This window comes from Gorilla gorilla, chromosome 2 (assembly GCF_029281585.2).
Source record: "Gorilla gorilla gorilla isolate KB3781 chromosome 2, NHGRI_mGorGor1-v2.1_pri, whole genome shotgun sequence".
NCBI classification, from domain to species: domain Eukaryota; kingdom Metazoa; phylum Chordata; class Mammalia; order Primates; family Hominidae; genus Gorilla; species Gorilla gorilla.
In genome coordinates this window covers 155,154,706-155,180,106 of record NC_086017.1, presented here as the reverse complement: position 1 = coordinate 155,180,106, position 25,401 = coordinate 155,154,706, and the positions used below count along the sequence as shown (strand labels likewise).

The 25,401-nt window shown below is 37.4% G+C and overlaps 1 protein-coding gene across 2 annotated transcripts; it reads right to left on the bottom strand.

The window, feature by feature from the left end:
• Positions 1–4,847: 4,847 nt before the first annotated feature.
• DIPK2A (divergent protein kinase domain 2A) lies at positions 4,848–25,121 on the bottom strand. Of its 2 annotated transcripts, none has more exons than XM_004037798.5 (3): positions 23,859–25,121; positions 11,056–11,359; positions 4,848–7,713 (listed from the first exon to the last, which is right to left on the bottom strand). In XM_004037798.5, the coding sequence occupies exons 1-3, from the start codon at positions 24,513–24,515 to the stop codon at positions 7,382–7,384; spliced, it is 1,293 nt and encodes a 430-aa protein (XP_004037846.1). In that variant the 5' UTR covers positions 24,516–25,121; the 3' UTR covers positions 4,848–7,381. The 2 variants fall into 2 exon arrangements, with proteins under 2 accessions (XP_004037846.1, XP_063560352.1); XM_063704282.1 differs by lacking the exon at positions 23,859–25,121 and adding an exon at positions 22,781–23,821.
• Between the last annotated feature and the right edge of the window lie 280 nt (positions 25,122–25,401).

Sequence of the window (25,401 nt, the reverse complement as noted above, 5' to 3'; positions counted from 1 at the left end):
CAGGAACAGAAAACCAAATACTGCATGTTCTCACTTAAAAGTGGGAGCTAAATTATGAGAACACATGGACACAAAGGGGGGAACAAGAGACACTGGGGCTTACCTGAGGGAGAAGGGTGAAAGAGGAGCAGAAAAAATAACTATTGGGTATACATTTAGTACCTGGGTCACAAAATAATCTGTGCAAGAAACCCCTGTGACACAAGTTTACCTATATAACAAACCTGCACGCGTACTCCTGAACTCAAAATAAAAATTTGAAAAAAAATGCACATTTTGACCTGCACTTCTTGCAGTACTCATACATGTACTTGACCTCTCACTTCTTGCAGAAGTACTCATACATGTGCACGGTTATTTGCATAATGATATTCATAACAGCATGTTTAATAGTTAAAAGTTGGACATAAACCAGAGAAATGATTAAATGAAATATGTCATATTTTTATGCACAAATACTATGCAATAATTTAGAATGTAGGTTGGCAAATTATGACCCACAGGCCAACTCCAGCCTTTTTCTTTTGGAGTTTTGTTTAGTATAGGCATCTAAAAGGGCAAAGAAGTGTCTGGATCCACCCTAGGATTTCTCTCTTTGCCTTATAGCACCCCTGGTCCCTCCACCACCTCCTTGCCGAAGACACACGTTCTGCTAAGCCAAGGAGGAAAACTCAATCTGATTCTCTATCATTTTTACTGGTACTGTGGGTAGAAATTGAGTGACCCATTATTTGATTTTTAATGAGCTTGCACATTTTGCCATGTTAGTTTCTATTGTGTTTTTTCTTTTGAGGATGTTAACATTTAAGTTAGACTTACTGGTTTCATATACTATAACTTATTTAATATAACTATATACTTAAGTATAACTTATGAATTTATATATACTTAATATGTATATAAATTTATAATACCATAAATATTTACTTATGGTAACATTTTTCCTTACTTTTGATATTTCAACAAAAGATGTTAACTTCAAGAATAATTTGACAATACTAATAGTCTTGAACAGTCCTCCTCCCCTCAAAATGCATGATTTTTCCCCCAGCTAATTATAAATGCTTATCCTATGAAATGCTAAGAACTGGAAACTTAAAATCTTCACGCCAAATTATATCTTTGGCAAATTCATCTAAAGCACAGGAAGTTTTCTAAAAGTATCTGCTGAATGCCTCTCCCCTGCTAAAACTAGTTTACAGTCTTGAATTATAAAGAGGTAAAAGTCATTGGTGGCTGTGCCCTGCCAGCTAGCAAGAAACCAATTATTTAATCCTTGAATGAAGTCCCTTCTTTTTCTCTGGGCAAACCATCAATGTTTATTTATTATTAAACTACTCTTGTATAGCACTTCACAGCTTACAAAGTGCTTTCCTATACATTACCCCATCTGTCCAGTGACCCTGTAGTAGGGTCAAAGAGGAAATTCCGTGTGTGGACAACTGTCTCACAGATGTTAAATGATTTGTCTAGGGCCACAAGTGGCAAGTGTCAAAGAAGAGATTCAAACTCTCCCTCTCAGAAACATCTAAACATTCATTTTAAGTAGTTCAAAGATGTCTGTTTCCTCTTTTTAACTGCCTTTTATTAAATGGCATCAGAGAAATATTCTCTCCCTTGAAAACAAATGAGTGCCAACTGTTTGAGATTTCTATTTATGGTTTTAATGACAGCAATGACTTTAAAAAATACTGCTAGAGGGAGATAGAGAAATATCCTCAAAACTGCATTACATCTCACAAAAAGTACACCGATCTATTTAGGTTTGTATGACCAAAACCTGCTGTAATCCAATTCTCCTTCCCCAAATATTTGAAATTAATTTGTCAGGAAGTCATAATATTAAAGAACCACAGAAATATACATAGTGTCCCAATGAGACAAAAAAATCAAAGAAACTCAATCCACGGTATTACTATAAATATATAGGCATTGTTGTAAAAAGCAACTCTAAAAAGCTGCCTTTCCAAATTGCTGATGACACTATTGAAAACACACCTTTTAAGGTAAGTCTCAGAAAATAAATGAGAGTGGGTTTGTTTTCCTTACCACTCCTCCCCACCCAAAAATATTACTAAGTGATTCTTCAAAAAATGGAAAAACAATTTACATGGCGTCCTTAGGATACTGTTGAGTATAGTTAGAGTAGCTTTAAAAAAAAAAATGAAGACATATGACAAGAAACTAAAACCAGTAATCAACGACTTCAAGTACAAAAAATAAATAAGTAAATTAGTTCGCTTAATGATACTGGAGCACCATTGGTTTTGTTCCAGGATTAAAATGAAATACTAAAAGAGCACTGCATCTGCTATTCCTATCTTCATCTAATAACCTATAGGTGACCTCTTTCAATATACTAAGTTACACAGACATCTGACATACAGATAGAAAAAGAAGGCTAAAATTAACAAAATAACAAGCCTGATTGAATAACTGTCAAGCATATTTTTAATCATCTGTCACCTTAAGAGGTAGTTTTTGTATTGTTTTGTTTTTTTACAAGTCTATACTCTTAGAACTTAGGGTACAAGGCATGGCCTGCAGTTTCAACAATATTCATAGATAAGGGGAAAGAAAAGGCCAAGGTAGATCCCTAGAGATAGAATACATTAGTAGATCCATGTTGAGAAGAGTAATCTAAATCATTTGTATACATATGTGAGAAGCCTCAAGTTTTGAGGTCAAAGGGAACAAGATCTTACCCTTTCATGAGACGTTAGTTCTCTCATTTTCTACCCTCTTCACCCCTCCTCTAACCCTTTTTTATCTTGTATGTCACCTGAGATCCTTCTACCTCTCCTTGCCTTCCCAAATCTTCCCTTCCCCTACTTTATAATAATTGAAGAAATGATTTTTTTTCTTTACAATTATACGATTTTACCTTCAACTATATACTTCTGGGACTTCAAGCTGAAGAACTCGGGCAGTAGAAAAATTGGTGAAGTCAATCAAAAAATCAATCAGAACACAACACCAGCTCTACCACTACCTATTTTTGTGACTAGAGGCAAATAATCTTTGGGGGAAAAGAAAAAAAAGGAACCCTACTAAATATTCTTATCCAAAATTTAAACTTACAGTTAACAATATAAATTAGTAAACTATGACTTAATATAAAGTAGCTACTTTGTGGTTTTTTTTACATGACGAGATGCAAAATTAAAATGGATGAGCTTACCCAAGACATTCATCTTATTGTTCAGTTGTTCAAATTTCAACTTTTTCAAGAAGTTGATTTATTCAAATCAGTATACAAAGGTAACACTTGCATTTTCGTGTTTCTTAAATCTTTTAATGGTCCCTCCTCCTTTTCCCTACAACTTGTTAAAGAAAACTGAGTTATTTATCCTGTAGAATTGCCTGTTCAGAATTTTGTTGGCTGCGCCCCCATGGTGTTCTTTAATGTGTTCCTTTGTGCTGTTCACTCTCCATTTACAGATAGGTGTAGGAGCTTGATTCGATTCAGGGTTTTTGTATTTTGACCAAACACTTCATAGGTGGTGCTGGGTACCTGCTGAGTCTTATCAGAAGGCACATTACTGTAAGATTGACCAGTGGGTTCAGGTGTTGCCATTCTCATCTATCCTTACAAGGTTTTTCATCAGTTTTTCAACTAATAGCCTCTGAAGCCATTGATGATCATTGCTTAGATTTGTCAAATTAACGGGAATTGAAAAACAGCGATATTCTAACACTTCTTCTGCATTTTGTTAATTGAAATAATTCTACGTAGTCAACAAAATCTTCCCTTCATAATTTGATCATCCTGAGGTAAGGCAAGATAAATGTTTCTTTTTCTCCAATTTAGCAGTTTTCAGAATGATTTTTTCAATATCCTTTCGAAGGTTACCAAGGTAGTTTGTTGTTTTTGGTTGCTGGTTTTAGTAGCATTTTGAATGCATAGGTTTACATATTTATAACAACATGTTAGAATCAATTTCAGTTATTAGTCTTACTGATCATGAAATTGCTCCATCTATACAGCCAGTGCTTCAGAATCCCTGCAGTTGGATCCAGAGTTTCTGAGAAAAACGATGGTGTTTAAGTTTTCCTGCTTTGGTGATACTGAGTTTTTATTGTAATTTTTTAGATGTAAAAATAGTATTGTGAGGCTAGGCACGGTGGCTCATGCCTATAACCCCAGCACTTTGAGAGGCCTAGGCAGGCGGATCACTTGAGGTACGGAGTTTGAGACCAGCCTGGCCAACATGGAGAAACCCTGTGTCTACAAAAAATATAAAAATTAGCCGAGCGTGGTGGTGGGCACACCTGTAATCCCAGCTACTCGGGAGGTTGAGACACAAGAATTGCTTGACCCCGGGAGGCAGAGGTTGCACTGAGCCAAGATCGTGCCACTGTACTCCTGCCTGGGTGACAGAGCGAGACTCAGTTTCAAAAAAAAAAAAAAAAGTATTGTGTTTTACTAGGAGAAAATGCCTAATATAAATCTGAGATGTAATGATACATCTCAGATTTGCTTCAAAATAAGCTGGAAGCAAGTAGTTTAGAGATGAAACTAGTTTCGCCACATGTTGTTAACTTTTGAAGTTAGTGTAATGATAGTTATACTACTGTTCATTGTTATTCTCTTGCATACATTTGAAAATTTCCATAATGAAGTTTTTTTTTTAATTCCATTTTAGTGGTAAAAGTTTTTTAAAAACTCACTACTACAGAAAAAGAAAACACACATAACCTTAAAGCCTGGTGCACACCCAATCAGATAGTTCCCTCAAAATTCTAATTAAAGTGCATGCAAGAGGAAACTAGTAACTTATCTACTCAGACTCACTTTCCACTCAAGAAAAATGTGGATATCTGAAGTTAAGAAATAGTCTGAAAAGTGTGATTCTTGAAGTATTCTTTATTAAGATCATTAAAAGTTGTAGAAACAACTTTATATTATAAAGGCACAGGGAGACAGTTCGATAAAATATTCAAATTAACAGTAACTTACAGTACAAAAGACAATTTTAATGCACATACAAACCCCAAATGTCTGATTCAAAAATATTTTACTGCGTCTATTAATGGGCAATGATTAAAAATATAAATTGCTGCCATATAATAAATATCTGATAGTGAACATCTTGATAGCAAAGTGAACAAAATATTTATTGCTTTTCACTTACATATTTTTCCCTGTAATTTTAAATTCCTAATTCTTTTACTATCTTCTCAACTTTTCCCAAAGATAAAATAAATTTCACATAATTTCATGGAGGGGAAATGGTAGTTGTAAAAAACTACCTCAAGTAGCAATCACTGCTGGCAGTGTTTTCTCACTTTCTGTTCTGCAATTGCAATCACACTTCCAAAAAGAAAAGCAAATGTTTGCTAAACCATAGACAGACAACCTCTTTGTGACTGGTATTGTAAGGTTTATAATGAAAACTTATCAAATATAAAAGGTGCTCCCTTTTGAAAATGTGTATTTTATTTGAAGTTTTGAGTAAGAGGTGAGTGTTTGGCAATTTTAAATACTCCCCTCAAAAATCTCCCAAAGTTGCAAAAAAGTCAGTTTAGTAAAATTTCAAGCACTTAAATGCTTCATTGAGGGCCAGTTGATATACGCAATGCACTAATGTGTAAAAATTAACCGAATGCAACTATTTTATAATGGAGAGCTCTTACCTTTTCCTTCCAGTTTTTAAACTGGGATAAACTTTATTGACTTCATTCTCCTATTTTTATAGCAACCTAGTTTTAGATGGTACAAGTTGAATTTCTATCACAAGACAATAAAATAACATGAAAGCATTATCCTAGTTAATGCTATTTCAACTTAAGAAATATCTACATTGAAGTATTTGATAATAATTGTAAAGTTACTTAACCGTATGTCATGTTCAGACAGTATGTAGCAGCTAGTAATGTGCCTGGCACAGAGTTGATGCTTAATAAATAGTTGCTGAATAAATGAAAAAGAAAAACCTGCCTTTGGTTGTGCATACTTTAATCACTTTCTGATTTAGAAAAAGATCAGTCTAGAGCTCACTACTGCACACTACATCAAACTTTGCTGTAAACAAAAGTAACAACTTCAAACAGAAAAATATTACCTGTTAGTGACAGTCAACTTATATACTGTAACATTTTTTAAAGAGCCCACACATTTCTATGCAAATAATTAAATTTGATGTTTTGATGTTTAACCCTTAGGTAAAGAAGACCAAAGTGTGCTGACTGGCTAACTTGTATGCTTTATAGTAATAATGATTAGCTCCTCAATAAATGAAAGGTTATGATGCCCGATTAAATTCAAACAATGGCTACCATGTTAATTTTGCAAAACTACCCATAAATAAAAGGTAGGATAACTTTAAATTACTTGAAAGCAGTAGTTTAACTTTCAACAGAAAGAATAATCAGGAAGATCTGAATTTAATAATGACAGAGCTAAAATACTGGAAGTAGGGTGGTAAGAATAAGTAGCTGACCAATTCTACTTTAAATTCTAAACATGAGATTAGGTGTAATATTTCTTTGGCATATGCATTACTATCTTGGACTAGTTAACACTTTTTAGATACTGGGTTGTATTTTTTTCTGAATCAAAATTAACATCAATATATAGATTCTAGTATATTCTTCCTAACGCCTTTAGAAAAGATAAAATGACATTTTGCAACATATGCCAAACTTCATGTTTAGTGTACACTTCTAATTATTGGCATAGAGGGATATAACTGTTAAATAACCTGAAATGACACCATGCAATGGTGAAACTACAGAAGTTGGTGAAAAGAAGTATTTACATAACGTAATATTTAGCTTTAAAAAAAAAAAACACAGTAAACCTGGGAATCCTGCCCTAACAGTAAATATGTACCAAATAGCACTGAATGACAACTATTAAAAATTTAAATGAACACCTACAGTAACCTGAATTTTCAAAATTTAATTAAAAAAAAAAAAAATGGGAAAAAACCCTACACATCAGAAGGAAAAAGCGGCCTATAAAACAGACCAATCTGACTTGACATTCAAAGTAAATGCAAGAGATTCACAAAATCATGATAGTAAATGCAAATTAAGTACCAAGTACCCTTTGATACACAAGCCAATGTACTATCAGACTCATTTCCAATAGCTTAACAATATTCATTAATCCACTCAAGCATTCCGGGGTAGTGGGGAGCAGCTGATGACAGCTCAAGCCTCCAAAGTATAAGAACATACTTATTTGCAGAAGCATCATGTGATTTTTTGAAGTAATGTCTTATTTTGATGGATGTTAACATTAAGATCTATCAGTGCAAGTTTATCATCCTCTGAATGTAACACTTCCAAATTTCATTTTTTCAGATCGTTTTTTGGTGGTTTAGTTTTAGCCAGTGCTGTTTAAATGGAGAAAAAAAGAAAAGTTCACCATAGACTACCTCACGTTGTTACTTAATTGTGCTAGGTATTCACGCAGTTCTTTTGCAGCCTGGAATCTGCCATAGCGCTTCTTTGGGTTGGCACACTCATCCAGCAAGGCCTCGAGCCGGCCATCTTTGGCAATTTCACTTGGTGGATCATGAAGAAGTCCTCCAGAAGTGCCACGCCAGGTGGCATGTCTGGATAAGAGGTTCTGACAAACAGCATAGTAATTGTGGTCCACAGTGGCACGAGCACAAAGAATTTCTTTTGAAAATGATAAGCAAGCCTCCTTATCACAGTCATCAAACTTGCTTTCATACCATACATCCCAATTTTCAGGTTTATCTGTGAAAGGAGGAAAAGCAGAAGTAGAAAAAAATTTTTTAAATAGTTTTCATTGCTTCCAAAAATAGAATATTTCACTAATTAATAGTATTTGTTCTACACTTTTAGGTAAAAGTATATTATAACCATAAACATTTAAATATATAAATTCATACAAACATTCACTGGGAGACCACTAACGCTAGGCAGAAAGATTCAGAAAGGTCCCTACCACTTACAGGTTTAGTCTAGTGACTTTCCATCATACACAGAAAGTGCCATAAAGAAATATGACACAATGCTACAGGAATAGTGGGGAATTAAATTAGCACTTGTCCCTGGGGCTATAGAAGGCTGCAAAAAGGAGAACATCTGATTTAGGTCTTAAAAGAAAACAAATCTGAAAAGAAAGTAGGAAAAAATAGCATTCTAGGTTCAGGACACAGTATATGCAAAGACATGGACATAAGAGATTGGTCCATTTGGTTCACGAAGCAGTAAGTTCACTGTGGCTAGACTGTGAGAAACGTAGTTGGCAAGGAGATACAGGTGACGCTAGAAAAATAGGTCGTAACTTGTGTAATCATGACTGTAATTTATTTTACAGAAAGATAACTCTGGGCTGAAGATTGGAAGGATTAAGATCATGAGAGCCACTATAGATGGCCCAGAATGAAAAGCTAGATTGGAGAAACATTTCAGGCAAAAATAATTAAGTATATGGGTAAAGTTTAAGGTTCTAATTGGATGACAAGGTATGTACAATTGCCATAATAGTGTCAATATTTTATATATAAACAAAATAAAGGAGCTATAAGGTATTAGGTGGGCATGTCAATATGTACAACTAGAACTAGACTTGAATCTTATGATTTTGAGGTAAGAGGGATAATAGGCATATTGAGAACACATAAGCACACATGTACTTGAAGGAGTCAAGGCTTGAAAAACAAATAGCTAGCTGTATAGGGAAGAAGGAAGAGACATTTTTGGAAGAGGAAACTGCATACGGGAATGCCCAGAAGTGGGCCGATTCATTCAGGAAAACAAAAGGCCATTGTAGCAGAAGCACCAAGGGCAATAGACGGAGGGGTATTAAAAATGAAGCACTCGAAAAATACTTATATACACAGGCTGGGCAGGGTGGCTCACATCCGTAATCCCAGCACTTTGAGAGGCCAAGGTGGGAGGACTGCTTGAGCCCACAAGTTTGAGACCAGTCTAGGCAACATAGCGAGATCCCACCTCTACAAAAAATTTAAAAATTAGCCCGGCATGGTGGTATGTGCCTGTAGTCCCAGCTACTTGGGATGCTGAGGCAGGAGGATCACTTGAGCCAGGGAGGTCAAGGCTGCAGTGAGACGTGATCACACCACTGCACTCCAGCCTGGGTGACAGAGACCCTGTCTCAAAAAAGAAAAAAAAAAAAAAGAATCAGAAGAGGGCCAAGTCACACAGATTACAGATTATGCCCTGGCTTTAAGGTGTTTGGATTTTACTTCCAGAACAATGGGAAGTCATTAAAACCATTTAAGCAAAGGAGTAGTAAGTTAATGTTTTTTGAAGGTTACTATTCCAAAAGAAGGAAGGTTACTATTCCAAAGGAGGAAACAACTTCGAGAAGTTGATACTAGTCACAATCACTTCACAAATTTGCCAATTAGGTGGTTGCTAATGGCAAGGCAGAGGTCTACGTCAGGTTTTAATGGACTAAAGAATGAATAGAGGCTAAGGAAGCAGAAAGGCAATATACACTTTTAAAAACAGTGGACAAGCAAGGAGAAGCAGAAGAGAGTCTTATATATACTTTTTATAGGAAGGCAAGAGAAGTTGGATATTAAAGGAAGGAGGTGGGACACTGAAGAAGATAACTGATGTAACATGTTCTCAAAGAAGAATCTATCTGTTGCTGTTTTAATGAGGTTTAGACGATAAAGGACACTGGGGGAGTTGCCACAGCAAAATCTCAATTTCCCTGTGAAGAAATAAAATAAAGGTCATTTACTAGAAAGTGGAAAGAAAAGAGAGTAACAGAACAGACAGAGACTTTTGCAAAGTGACTATTTAGAGGACCCATGAGACATTTGAAAAGAAATGACCACAGTTAAAGCAGCACTAGAGCAATGCTCACTGTATGAAATGCAAGAATACAGAAGCTATATGGTTGGATTCATCTAAGGTCAGGAATTAGTAATAATTATTCCAGGAATGTCTGCATAAAATGAATTATAAAAAATTATTGTTATAAACACTGAAATAATTTTTTTAAGCTTAGGAAAATTGCACAACTCTATGAATATACTAAAAACCACCTGCTTGTGTACACTTTAAAAAAGAAAGCATAGTATACGCTGCTACAATATTCACAGATGTAGGAAGAGGTAAATAGAGAGTAGAATACTCCAGCAGGGTGTTCACTTCCTGTAGGAGGATCTACACGGCAAGTCAAGAAATAATCAGAAAGTGGTCTGGTAAGTATAAAATCTGAAAAAGGGAGTGGGAAAAATCAAGTATTTAATAGGATCATGCCAAGATCATGCAAAAAGTAAATGTCAACCTAATATATGGCTGTCACATAAACTTTTCCCCAGGTGCCGTAAATTTTCAGCCTTTGTTTGTCAAAAGATACTCATATTACTTTTATCAGGGGGAAAGAGGGGATTAAAAAATATAAAACCCTCACCATGGAGCAACAACCCTTTGGTTTTGCTAACTGAATTGGTTCTAGACCTACAGGCTTTGTTCTTGATGCTTTAAAACTTCTATGGCATTTAATTTTCAAAACACTTCAGACACTACTCATCTATCCCGTGAAGAACTCAAAAGTAAATGGAGAGCAAAGTTTTGGGTGAGATGTAATAATCAGAATGTCAAACCAAACTCAGAGCTGCAGTGCCAGGAATCATCAAAATGGTTAAAAATAAAGTACAAACCATATTTCAAGAACCCATACAACCATTCTGTTTTTCACTTTCAGTACAGAATTCAATATATTACATGAATATAATTATATTCAACAATTTATTATAAATAGGCTTTGTTTTACACAATTTCCCCCAACTTTAGACTAATGTAAGTGTTCTGAGTATGTCTAAGGTAGGCAAGACTAAGCTATGATGTCCCGTAGGTTAGATATATTTCAAATAACAATATTTTCAACTGACACCGGGTTTATCAAGATGTAACCCCCAGTAAGTCAAAGAGTATCTGTATTTGTTTATTGACAGCGGTCATATAAAGCAAAGAAAGACGCTTAAAGTTGCCATCTAAGGAGGAAATTCAAGGCTCATTTCATACAAGTATAAACATTATTTTGACATAGGAAAAAATGAGTAGAAAAAAATCTAAAAATTATATACTTACTTTGTCTAATTAATCTTTTGTCAGCAACCAAAACATTTTCAGCATCCACAATGATTACCTTCCCATCTCTAGGACCAACTGCAAAATTGTCAAAGCTGACGTCCAGGAGGTAGAGTGCAAATTCAAAGTCATTGTTTGTAAGCTGTTCTGCTATTTCCATTAATTGCCAAGCGAGGTCAACTCGTTTTTCCCATGGCGCATTAAAGTAACTCCACAGTTCTTCTCCAACATAATTTACAGCCACCATTCTTCCACAAGCTCCAAGATACTTTGCAAATGGCCAACCTTCATCAGACGGAAAACTCTACAAAAGAATTATCTTAATATTACAAGAGATTCTGATGAATATATCCTAGGTCTATCCTCAGATCCTTTCAGCAGAGATTGCTACTAGGAATTACTTTGGATTTTCTTATTACATTCAACAGTTTATTACAGATTAACTTCATTTTTTCCTAACTCATACCAGTACTATGGACCTGAAAAAAATTTAAATAGAGAACTTTACATTATAAAGCTAAAATAGGATGACAAGTCTTGCTTATCAAAATCTAAGAACCAAATTGATCAATAAGAGGGAAGACACTGTCTTCATTACCAAATCTAAAAGTATTTATGCTTTCCCTTATCTTCTTCACTTGTGTAAATGTAATCAACCAATCCTTTTATTTAAACTGATAGCACTGCAGCCTATTAACCAGCAGTTATTTACCAGGCATCAGGCACTGTGTTACGGTGGCAATTAAGGGTGAACCAAACAGTCTCCATTTAGCCATGGGCTTTTATTTTAGAAGAGCATGCACACACCAAACAAATAATTATGAATATGAAAAGTGTTAGTTACTAAGCAGTGGTGCAGGTCCCAGGGGATCATTTAGTAGGGGCCTTTCCTAGTCAGGAAGTAGATGGGGTGGAATTCAGGGAAAGATTCTTGAGAGGTGTCTTTTACCCTACATCCAAAGGTTGGGAAGGGACAAACTGATATCCTATTAATGCAACCTCCACTCTGAGCACATCTGGTCTAAGTTCATCCTGTTTCCCTTTCCCAGCCATATTTTCTGTTCTCCTTCGCCTAGCCTCAAAATTACTCTTATCTTAGCAAGGTTTTCTAATGGATTTTAAAACTACTGGCAGGATTATCATCCTAAATCAAAAAAAACGTGTTCCATGACCATGAACACTCATTTTCACCTTAAGTAAAATAACAGGCTTTATCTAAGATACCTTCCACTGCTAAAATATGTAACTAGAAAATGAACATTAGAGAAAAAAAGGAATCAATAAATGTGTGTGTTCTGACTGCTCCACCAACTAGCCATCCCCAGGGAACAGGGAGGCCTCTCCTCAGGCCTCTCCTCAGGCCTCCCTGTTCCCTGAGACACAATACTGAAATTAAGCCTATTAATCCTACTATGGCCTCTAAGTGTGCAAATGAAAAGAGTTACAGGTATCTCATTTGAAATCAAAAGCTAGAAACAATAGGTAGGCATAGTGAGGAAGGCACATCTAAAACTGAGATAGGCAGAAAGCTAGGCTTCTTAACCCAAACAGCCAAGCTGTGAATGCAAGGGAAATATTATCAAAAGAAATCAGAAGTGCTACACCAGTGAACACACAAATGTTAAGAAAGCAAAACAGCCTTATTGCTAATAGGGAGAATGTTTTAGTGATCTGGATAAAAGATCAAATCAGTCACAACATTCCCTTAAGCCAATACCTAATCCAGAACAAGAACCCAACTCTCCTCAATTCTATGAAGGCTCAGAGTTCAGAAGAAAAGTTTGAAGCTAGCAGAGGTTGGTTAATGCAGTTTAAGGAATGAATTCATCACCGTAATATAAAAGTGCAAGGAGAAGCAGCAAGTGCTGATACAGAAACCATAGCAAATTATCCAGAAGATCTAGCTAAGATAATTAATGAAAGTGACTAATCAACAGATTTTCAATGTAGATGAAACAGCCTTCCCAATACAAAATGTAGATGAAACAGCCTTCCCAATACAAAATGTAGATGAAACAGCCTTCCCAATACAAAACAGTTTGTATTGCTAGTGGTCTGGTTTTTCTAATCTTTTCAAAAAACCAGCTCCTGGATTCATTGATTTTTTTAAGGGTTTTTTGTGTCTCTATCTCCTTCAGTTCTGCTCTGATTTTAGTTATTTCTTGTCTTCTGCTAGCTTTAGAATTTGTTTGTTGTTGCTTCTCCAGTTCTTTTAATTGTGATGTTAGGATGTCGATTTTACACCTTTCTCGTTTTCTCCTGTGGGCATTTAATGCTATAGATTTCCCTCTAAACACTGCTTTAGCTGTGTCCCATAGATTCTGATATGTTGTGTCTTTGTTCTCATTGGTTTCAAATAACTTATTTACTTCTGCCTTAATTTTATTATTTACCCAGTAGTCATTCTGGAGCAGGTTGTTCAGTTTCCATGTAGTTGTGCAGTTTTGAGTGAGTTTCTTAATTCTGAATTCTAATTTGACTGCAATTAGAATTGTGGTCTGAGAGACTGTTATGATTTTCTTTTGCATTTGCTGAGGAGTGTTTTACTATTTTAGAATAAGTGCAATATGATGCTGAGAAGAATGTGTATTCTGGTGATTTGGGGTGGAGAGTTCTGTAGATGTCTATTAGGTCCACTTGGTCCAGAGCTGAGTTCAAGTCCTGAATATCTTTGCTAATTTTCTGTCTCGTTTGTCTAATATTGACAGTGGGGTGTTAAAGTCTCCCACTATTATTGTGTGGGAGTCTAAGTCTCTTTGTAGGTCTCTAAGAACTTACTTTATGAAACTGGGTGTTCCTGATCCTGGGAGCATGTATATATTGTTAGCTCTTCTTGTTGCATTGATCCGTTTACCATTATGTAATGCCCTTGTCTTTTATGATCTTTGTTGGTTTAAAGTCTGTTTTATCAGAGACTAGGATTGCAACCCCTTCTGGGTTTTTTTTGTTGTTGTTTTTTGTTTGTTTTTTCTTTCCATTTGCTTGGTAAATGTTTCGTGTGTGTCTTTGCACGTGAGATGGGTCTCCTGAATACAGCACACTAGTGGGTTCTAACTATCCAATTTGCCAGTCTGTGTCTTTTAATTGGGACACTTAGCCAATTTACATTTAAGGTTAATATTGTTATGTGTGAATTTGATCCTGTCATTATGATGCTAGCTGGTTATTTTGCTCATTAGTTGATGCTGTTTCTTCATAGTGTCAATCATCTTTACAATTGGTATGTTTTTGCAATGGCTTGTACTGTTTTTTCCTTTCCGTATTCAGTGCTTCCTTCAGGAGGTCTTGTAAGGCAGGCCTGGTAGCGACAAAATCTCTCAGCATTTGCTTGTCTGGAAAGGATGTTATTTCTCCTTCACTTATGAAGCTTAATTTGGCTGGATATGAAATTCTAGGTTGAAAATTCTTTCCTTTAAGAATGTTGAATATTGGTCCCCACTCTCTTCCGGCTTACAGGGTTTCTGCAGAGAGATCTGCTGTTAGTCTGATGGGCTCTCTCTATTTAAAATTTTTAAGTAACAATTCCAGACATTCATCAAAAGATATGCTTATCTTCATGCACCTCCTAAACACCTACTAAAACGGCATCTACAAATAATGAACCCCCTTCCAAATAGAGTGAAGAACCACTAAATTAGAGAAAGATCTGTACTGACCTCTAGTAATTTCTAATTCATAATGAAATATATAGACTAGTCACTAAACTCTTAAAAGCACTGATGCTATAAGAAACGTAGAGAGCATCCACAAGCACTAAAAATGCAAGAAACTTAAAAATTGGAAACGTGTACACACAAAAACACAGTATTTTAACTTGCTTTTTATTACTGATAAGCACAAAACAAATTCCAAATGCTGAAATAACCTATAATCTACCTAGATCAAAACCAAATATTTTATGTGATCAATAAAGGAAATGTAAAATCCAAGAAATTTAGAGTTTAACTGTACCTCAATTGTAAATCCAGTTCAATCTTATTAGTACAGTGTTAAACGATTTACCTAAAGTCACACAGGTAGTAAGAAGCAAATTTAGGCCAAGCTATAATCATCTTTACAAGAGTCAAAATGAATTCAAAAGATAGATTAACATAACCTCCCTCAAGCCAATATCCTTTTGTTGAAGTTAAACTTTATTAGTTTGGGGTGGTTTTTTTGGGTTTTATTTTTTGTTTTGTTTTTGCTTCTGTTTTTGTTTTTGCTTATTTATCATCTGTTTAAGAATTTTTCAGATTTTATAAAGGTAACGGTTTATATATTACATAAGAGCATTCCAGAAGCCAACATTATGCTGGAAAAATAATGTTAAGATTGATTATTTAACCTAAGTGATCTCCACCCAGGCTGAGACCTAAAGGATGAGTTTAATATTAAGCAGACTGGAGATGGGGCAGTTCAGGCACATGAAAAGCCTGAAAGTATCTTCTCAGAAATGAATAAAAGACAAAAGCAGCTGCAGTGAAATGAATGGGGAAATGACTTGAGGTAACGGAATGTGGAGAGTGAAGCAAGGACTAGATCATGTTGGGACTTAAAGAATCAAACAGAAATCTTCAACTCAGTCTTTATAGCATGGTCTATACGTATGTCATGCAAAAACAAATACATGTCAAAATCTTGATGTTCAGGATTATCTTACATACCGAAATCAAACAGTATGCTATGGTATATTTACCTTATTCTAAAAAACAAGCCTTTAAAATATCACGATAACCCTTTGATCAATATCCACCATCCTGGCAGGTTAATAAGGCCATTTCATTCTATCATGCCATAACACAGTCATGAAAAGGGTGGACATGGAATATATGAGTAAAGATACATAAAAGAATACATTTTGGTTTTGTTTATTCACTTACAAAAAATAAATGACATAAGACTAATAGATTAAAATAGAGTCTACTTAAAAGTGCTTGTATTCTTTTTTCTCCTACATGACCAAAAATATTGTATACTAAATTTAAAAGATCAAAATTCCTTTTATACAATATAAAATATTTTATAATACTTCATTACCTCATAATATTCCATTAAAAGGAACATAGCTTTGCAGTTTGCCTTAAGAGAGAAAATAAGTACAGACCAAGAGATGTGTTACCATGCAAGACTGATTTTTGTTAAACTTGAAAGTTCTTAGTATAAACAAACTAACTTCAAAAAAACTATTAATAAAACATACAATCTAAAATGTGAATATCGATTTTCTACATAACTGGCATTTCTACAAAAAAAAAAAGTTTAAGTTTGAAAACACTCTTAGAAAGTATATGTCATCAAAAGCATAGAAAATGCTTAAAGGGGCCAGGCGCGGTGGCTTCACGCCTATAATCCCAACACTTTGGGAGGCCGAAGTGGGCAGATCACCTAAGGTCAGGAGTTTGAGACCAGCCTGGCCAACATGGTGAAACTCGTCTCTACTAAAAATACAAAAATTAGCCAGGCGTGGTGGTGAGCACCTGTAATCCCAGCTACTCGGGAGGCTGAGGCAGGAGAATTGCTTGAACCCGGGAGGCGGAGGTTACAGTGAACTGAGATCACGCCACTGCACTCCGGCCTGGGTGACAGAGTGAGACTCTGTCAAAATAAAGACAGACAGACAGACACATAAGAAAGAAAAGAAAGAAAGAAAGAGCTACCTTAAATTTTAAAATTATTTTTTAAAGCCCAAATTTGAATGAAATCCCATTGTAGTAACGCATGTTATAACAGCTGTTCATAAAGATTAGTCAACTGTACTGGTGACAGACTAATGTGTTCACAGTTTGGTGAACTGTCTGGAGGGGAGATATAGTAAAATTACGGGGATGATTTAATGGTTACTGAATTTTTGCTAAAATTTCTCTAAGATCTTAGCTTCTTAATTTATACTGCTAAATAGCAGCCAAAATCCATTGCAAATACTGTAGAAGCTTAACAACTTCAAGATTTTTAAGTCCTAGCATATGTCCCATTTATTTCATGAAATAATTTTCTGAATGCCATTTTCCACCCACCTCAAATTCCAACAATATTAAGCAATGCCTTGAAAATAGTAAGGTTGTGTTATTTTACTGAATATCATGTCCAACAGCTGTATCTAAAATTGGAAACTGATGTCAAAACACATTTTAAAAAACTAAATTTAATAGAAATAGATTATCTTTTAGAATAAATTGCTTAAGAAATGCTGCCCCCACCAAAAAAAAACACAAAACAAAACAAAAAACACTTCACTTGTTCACAAGTTTTAAATATGCATAAGTTTACTAGTCTCAACTGACCCTTACTGTGTCCCAGGGGTATATACAGATCAGTTCCTGGCACTATTGACCAATTCCACATAATTACTGTCAGATCTTTTCATTTCAGAGTTAACCCCCAAAAAAGCATTAGAAAGAAAAAATACGAAGACACTGAAGCATCATACTTACTTCAGATTACAAATCTTTTAAGATTCTGTCTCAGAGTCTAAGGTCTAGACTTAACCTGTTTTTTTGTACTACCATTTACCAATGTACTAAATAGAATTACTAAACTATAATAATGATTTACAGAGAAAAAAAGAAACTATTTGCCTTTTACTTCTTAATCCTTATCTAAACCGTCTTTCCTACCATATTCATTCTATTCATTATACTTCATATGAGACAAATCCCTAATCCCCTTTTAAACTACTGTTTTTAAAAAACTATAGCCTGAATAGGTATATATGATTTACGTATATGTAAGGACGGTGACATTTGAATGTCTGCAATAAGAAAAGTAGGATTTTTACATTTCTAAGACAGACATCAGCATAATGTACTAAAGAACTTTTAACTACTATAGCTGTCTAAAAATGGAATAAGCTGATTTTCAAAGAAATAATACACTGTAAAAAGCTTTACAACTGAAAACATTTAACAGATATTACTTGAATAATCCTTTCTTCTTTAATCTTTAAAACAATCCTGTTAGGTAAGTATTAACAACCCCATTTTACTGATTAAAAAAACTTAGAATGGGAAACATTAAGTGACTTGCTCAATACCATCCAACAACTTTGTGGTAATACAGAATGTGAAATGGATGCTCTATCAATACTGCCCCCTCCACCCTTCCTCCCACTCTCCACCCCCATCTATTGGCAAAATCTCTGAAACTTTCCCTGGTACCATTCCTATCAATATACAATGAGATGTCCCTCCCTGAGTCATGTGACAGTATATATATATAGATAGATAGATAGATACCTTTCGTACAGGGCTTATTACATGGATTGTATAATAATTAGTTATTTGTGTACCTACCTCCTACATAGTAAGCTACTTGTTTCCTACAGCCATCTTTCCATCCTTTCAATCCAAATGCCTTGTAACAGATTGTAAAATGAACAGACAAATTCAGTTCTTTTGGTTATAAATTCAAAGAGCTCTCAAGAATTTCACAGACAACTTCCTATCACCTTACACTAACCTCACCTTACACTAATAATTTTCAGTCATGTTACAACCATTTACTAAAGTTCATCAAATGTATTAGAAAAATGCAGGATTTAAATTATAAGGCCATAATTTAACATATGGGTAATGAGTGAAAGCTGAAGAAAGAAAAAAATAGCATTCTGTGAAGAGTCAGCAGCAATGACAGAAAAATAGGAAGTAAGCCAGAGACCACAAACCAAAAAAACAGAATAAAAACCAGTCTGACAATCCCCTGAGAAGCTGGACACCCATGTCCAGAAGACCTATAAAAACAAGCTTTCTATTTCCCAACATGTGTGAGAATATGTGCTAACCTATGCAATGGAAATATAAAGAATAGTTCAAAGACTAGACAAAAGTATATAAAGGACAAAATTCATAATGGTCAAAAGATATGGATATGTCCAGAAACTAGTCCAGGATGTCAAATGACCTGGCTCTACTGATTCTGAAGTGATGCTTTCTTAAGGGCGATTGTCTGTTTCTAGGGTCTTTCTAAAATAAAAGTCCCCACCCCCTTTTTGGACTTGAGGTATCCAGAATTGTTTTATTATTTTTGTTTGATTATCTTGAAGAGTAATCAAAAGTGTCAATGGACTCTCAGATGAAAAGCCGCAAAAAGTTCAAAAACTTACAAAATTTATTAGATTAAAAACTGCTCTACTAAGAACCATCTCTAATGTGTTCTGAAGCCGAAATCTAGGAAGACGGTTACTAAAGAAACAGCCAGTAAAGGAGAAGTAGGTGGTTCCTTAAACTGTTGTTTGAAAAGAAACTCCTGAAACAAAGTCTGGAACATCGTTTTGCACACTATTGCCTCACAAGATCCTTGGCTACCCTTAACTCCACATATTTCCCCTTAAAGGAAGGCTTTGGTTTTTGTTTTGTTTTAATTTGATTTCATGTGTGTAAAAATTTGGGGGTAGGAAGAAAGGCTTGAAAGAGAGCATCCCACTCCCAATCCCCTTTCAGAAGAGCTTAATTAAACCCACTCGTTAAAGTTCAAAAGAAAACAACAACAACAATAAAAACCAAATTTCTCAAGAGTTTGAAAGCCCCAGAATGTTGGAGCGGAAAAGGATCTAATCCAATAGCTTCATTTTATAAAGAAGGAAGTGAGTCCAATAGTAAAAATCTATCAACTTTTCTAAAGTACCGTTAGCTAAATAATCTTTTATTTGTTTACTTCAAAAACTACATTTTCACCAGTGGACTTAAAAAATATGTTGTTCCCTATACAAATTACTTTTAAAGGCAAAAACAACATTCACTGAAAGTTTTCTACAAAAAATTATATCAAAGTAATAATGGAAAAAAATCAGTATAACTAAAGTATGGTTGATATTCAAAATCACCATTATTTTTAAGGTGATCCATACCCCAAATGAGCTTCAAAACAGCTGATCAAATGCACCAGGCAGTTAAAGTTACCTTTGCTTTATTCAATATCTAACATTTATTGAATGCTTACAATTTACCAGATACTACGTGAAGTGCTTTGCATGTATTATATCATTTACAAGAATAGAAAAGTAAGCTTAAAAACCATAGCTTAATGATAGTCATATACTATAAAAATAAAGTAAATTCTATTAAAACCATGATTCAGAAAATTTAAGGCAAATGAAGTTCCACAAATAGTAACATTCCCAGCTCCTCCCCCTAAACAACAAAGAGCTTTCTCCATTTCCTACAAACAAGACCATCTTCACTACTTCCAGGTTATAAAGTCAGAGATTCTGTCTGAACTTCAACAAATCCAGACAGCATTTCTCTCTCTCTCTCTCTCTCTCTCTCTCTCTCTCTCTCTCTCTCTCTCTCACTCCCTTTCTGTAAATTCAATAGGTTAAATACAAATACGATGGAAAATTTATCAACAATAACTTGTGATCTTGCCAATTACTTCAACAACTCAATTTTTGAATACTTCAAGATTCCTATTTACACAATATAAAAGTCAACATAGTTCCTCTCCTCCATTTTTTTCCCCATAGGATTACAGTATACCTGGCACTAAAATACACACATCTTAGTGAAGTAAAAATGTGACGACGAGGAAAGGGTATCAGAGTAGAAGATAAAGGTACTACTAGCATTATCTTGTTGCTTGATGTTTATAAACATTTTTTTGAAGATAATAATTCTATGGGTAAACTGTTGTAAACTAGTGAAACTATCCAACAATAGGAAGAAAGCCATACTCTCATGCCATTTCATATGGGGAAATTTATATCACAAATCTTTTAAGCCTTACATAGATAAGGTATGTGTGTAAACATCTTACAGACACTTAATGTCTTTCACCTCTCCTTTCAAGGAATAATAGCAACTTCAATTTTTTACTGTTTTTTCAAATCAGAAGAGGTGAGTTTAATGGATTAAATTCGTAAGTATTTTTCAGTTCTTAAACACCTTATCAAAAGAAATTTTTACATGCTTATTTTGAAGCATGCTTACGATACTGGAAGTTTTGTTAAGAATACTTTGATGAAGTCAGTTCAAAGACTTTTTTTTCCTAAAGTTGTTAATTTTTGGACAATATAAGAAAAATCTAGTTTGTCACCAGCTGTCCAAAAATTCGACAAGTAGCTCCCTCTCCTGGAGGAAAAAAGTGAGTTCCTCCTCAAGCTGTTAAAACACTTGTACTCTTAAAAATATATTTTTTAATACATGAAGCAATAGACAGCCAAATCTGAGTTTTTCTGTATCAATTAATATCCCAGTATTACTGTAAACAGCTATAAACAGTTTTATAAAAACCTGTATAAATACTAAAAATGTAGTTTCCTAGCTAACAAAGGTAATGAACATCATGGTTTGACTTACTGTACAGCAACTTTTGTACTTGATCACAGAATGTTGAGATACCTTTCATTTTGGTGGTTTTATACAATCATCAATCCTCAAGTATATTGTTCAGACTTGTAAATTCACTAGCTTTTTCCAAAGATCAAGTGATTCTACGAAGAAAGCAGCGGCTCTCTGAAAACTCTTACTTAAAAATATCTTCTTCCTCTACTTGCTTGTTAGTCAGGTTTTAAAAAAATTACATGCCTATATGACTGGCTGGTACTAAAGACCCCAAAATTATATTACACAGTACGTACTTAGCTATAATTATAATACATATATTAGTATTAATACTATTCCTGGGAACTGGGTTGTGTAAATTAAAAATGTAATTTACAAATCTCACTCTAAAACGTGGAGACATGTTTCATCACATACTAAAAACAAATTCTTATCCTATGGCCCATGTGTTTACCCACTCAAAGCAGCTGTATCACTATGTGTCATATATAAGAAAATAATTATGCTTTTTCAAAAAAGGCTGTTTCATCACTAAAGATGAGAACAGATAAAGAGTAAGTTTGAGGGAAAAGTTAAACAGAAAGCAAGATACACGCACACTTGACTATCTCAACTACAAAGTAAACTGAGAATGCCATGAGAAGTTCAAACTTAAAAAAATATAAAACCTTCCTGCACAAAGCACAAATTTATCTTAGTGTAAATCAGATGCCAAAGTTTCTCAAATTCAATGCTATGACTACACTTAAAAAGAACTGGCCACATAATGTTCTTAAAATATCAATTCTACTATTAGTTGTTACTAATACATCACTATTCAAAATTACCTAAAAAAAAAATCTTTCGGTAGGGACGCCAGCATTTTAAGTACAGTAAATGTATATTACTAAGACAGCTCCTTGCTAAATTTCTGGGTCTCAGAGAATTTGTCAGGGTATCTACTTCAGCAAACTGCTAACACGATCTCCAAGAACCAACCTTGCGAATACAAACAAGGTTCTCTTTTAAAGATAGCTTAATGAGAAACTTCAGTTCAAGTGTATGTACATCATAAATATAGGCTAAACCTTTAGAGACTGACTAGTTTGGGAACTACTGAATAAAGAAAATTTCTTCAAGGAAAGTTTAACCAGTTTTATGCATCCATTCAGTTAGGCGATACAGCAGTATTTAAAACACACTCTGACTTTAAAATTAACCGAATACACATAGCCTCTGATGTCCTAAAATTTACTAAGACCCACACTAAAGTTTCATCTGAGGCAAAATGATTTGTGTTACATTATTTGGCTGAACTAATCAAACGAAGCTGGTTTCTTTTAGCTAAAACGGGCAGTGTAGAGCTTGAGAAAAGAAAATAACATAAAGAAATCTGCACTTTCCTATTCATGCATTTTAGAAAAATAAAAAAAAAACAAACCCTGTACCTCCAGCCCTCAGTGACAGCAACCCAGAAAGAATGTGAAGTATACCAAAATTACTTGTGAACTTTAAAGTCATTTTTTTCTCTTGTCACGGAAAGAAGCACGGTAACTTTTCCTGCAGACAGAAGGAGAAACCACAACGCCACAGTTGTAATCACTGTTCAAGGACACCGCACTGAAGCTGGGTGGGAATGTGCAGAAACAAGCAAATACTCCGAAAGTAAACAGTGTTTTTGTTTTTTGTTCTCTTTTTGATGTCACCAGTAAAGATTCCATCCTATTCCCCTAAAAGGCACATTACTTTTCAAAACAGTCAGACGAGAGCAAACAACGCAATTGGCGAAAGGCAAGAATCTCCTTCCCTGATACTCGCCCTGGCCTAATATTTCATCTCCCTTCAACTAGATTACCAGATGAATAGGGCAGGTCACAGGATCAGGATGAAAACGTCTGTCTGGCCTTAAGCCCTCCCAGCCCCAAGTCCAACGCTGCCTTACTTTTCCTGTTTCTGATTCTAATCCCACCCAAAGCTCGGCTCACAGATTAAACCCATCCCGACCACTGTCCCGTTCTCCGACTTCATCCTCCCCAACTTGTCCTCGAATTAGGTGTCCAAATGACTGCCAGGTAAATGAGCGAAAACAAAGGCTCTGAGACCGAAGTTAGGCCAGCCACCAGCGCCAGAAAAGGAACAGCGAACGCGGTGTAAAACACTTCAGAAGAACTAGCAAAGGTCCAAGGGCTCGTGAACAGTCTGCGCCGCGGACCTGCAAGCCCCGGCAGATAAAAGCAGAAAGGCAGGGTAGAGAGCGGAAGGAAACTCGCAGTAGAGACATTTTGGGGAGTGTTAAGAGACGCACTCCCTCTGGCGTTCAAAGATCCACAGTCAAATCCGAAATGCGCCCGAATCTAGGTGACAAGAGCAGACTCTCCATCAGCCGGGTCGCCCTCAGCCTCCCTGCACAGCCCCGGGGCTCCCCCGGAGACGCCCCTTCCCACGCCTGCAGCCTGGCCCAGCCCGGCCGAGTCCGAACTGGCGGCAGGCGCTGGCGGAGCCACTTCTCCCGACTCTGGTTCCCACGCGCGGCCCCTCCCAGGACGCCCCCCGCCCTGGCTCCGCGCCTACCTGTAGCACCAGCGGCTCGGGGTTGAAGGCCAGGGTCAGCAGCAGCTGCATGCGCTCCGAGTCCTTGAGGTTGCGGAGCAGGAAGCTGCCCGAGTCCTTGGTCTCCGCGTAGCGGCGCACCAGGCGGTCGAGAAGGCGCTGCGAGGGGCAGTGCACCAGGTCCGACCAGCCCTCCACCGCCTCGGGCGTGAGCAGACGCACGTCGCCGTTGAGGCGCGCGAACTCGGTCCGGGGCATGGCCTGCAGCAGGTCGCAGCGGGGCCGGCCGGTGGCCCGCTTGCAGATGCTCTGGTCGAGCTGCGCCAGCTCGCGCTGCGAGCCGAGGCGCTTGAGCACCACTCGGCGGCGGCCGCCCTCGCGGGGCTCGCCGTACTGCGCGAAGTACACGTTCTTCACGTTGAGGAAGTCCAGCAGGCGCAAGCGGCCCCACGCCTCGAATACCACCTGCCCGTTGAGGAAGCGGCGGCACCAGCTCGTGCCGAAGCACGCCGGGCACTTATTGAGCTGCAGGAAGCGCCGGTCGGCCAGCTCGTTGCGCTGCCAAGAGGCGAGCAGCGACGGCGAGTGCAGCACCATCAGCACCAACAGGCTGCCCAGCGCCGCCAGCTTCAGCGAGCGGGACAGGCGGCCCAGCTTCGGGGGCACCAGGCGCCACATACCGCCCGCCCGCCCGCAACGGGAGGGCGAGGGCACCCCCGGGGCGCCCCCGCCGCGCCAAGACCCGGAGAGCTACCGGCAGGAACCCCGGGCGAGAGAAGGAGCTAGCGCACGGGCTGGGGCGGAGGGCGGAGTAGGTGTGTGAGAGAGGAAGACGGGGAGCGGGAAGGCGCGGGCCTGAGCGGGCTGCGACTTCTCCCAGTCACTAGTCTCCACAACTCTCGAGCTCCCTCCTCCTAGCTCCCCGCCCTCCGACTCCGGCGGCGCCTCCTCCACGCCAGCCAAGTTATAGAGGAGCGGGAGGGGGAGGGAGCGCGGGGACCCGACGGTCGCGCGCCCGTGCCCGCGCGCACGCGCACTGCCGGCTTGGCACAAGAGCTGCGGCGGCAGCCAGCCACGACAACTGGGGTCTGCGAGGAAAGGAGGGACTCACGGAAGGGGAAGAGGAGCTAGGATGTCTCACACCCACAAGCAGCAACGCACGTCTCAGAGCCGCACACCCTTGCTTGTGCGCGCTGGCTCTCCTGAGACCAAGAAGGGGAGCCGGGGGCGGGGCCAGAGGGGCGGAGCGAGCGCGTCGCGCGCCGCCCGGAAAGCGTAAGCGGGAGCTCGCGGGAGCGGGTGTGGGGGTGGTTCAGAGAGGGGGAAACACGGGCTCTTGAGGTGGGGGCATGAACTCGCGGTTTCTGGTTTCAGAAAGATTCTTAATTACAGTCATCTTTTATGATTATTGTGGTTTACTGGTGCGTTCCTTTCACCATTGTGGAAACGGCCCTTTAAGGGAGAAGGGAATAAGAAGAAATGAACTGAGGAAGTCTATTGCAAATCCTTCCCTCCGGACGGCGCGCGAGGCGGAGGCGGAGGCAGAGCTGGCGCGATTGCCTCC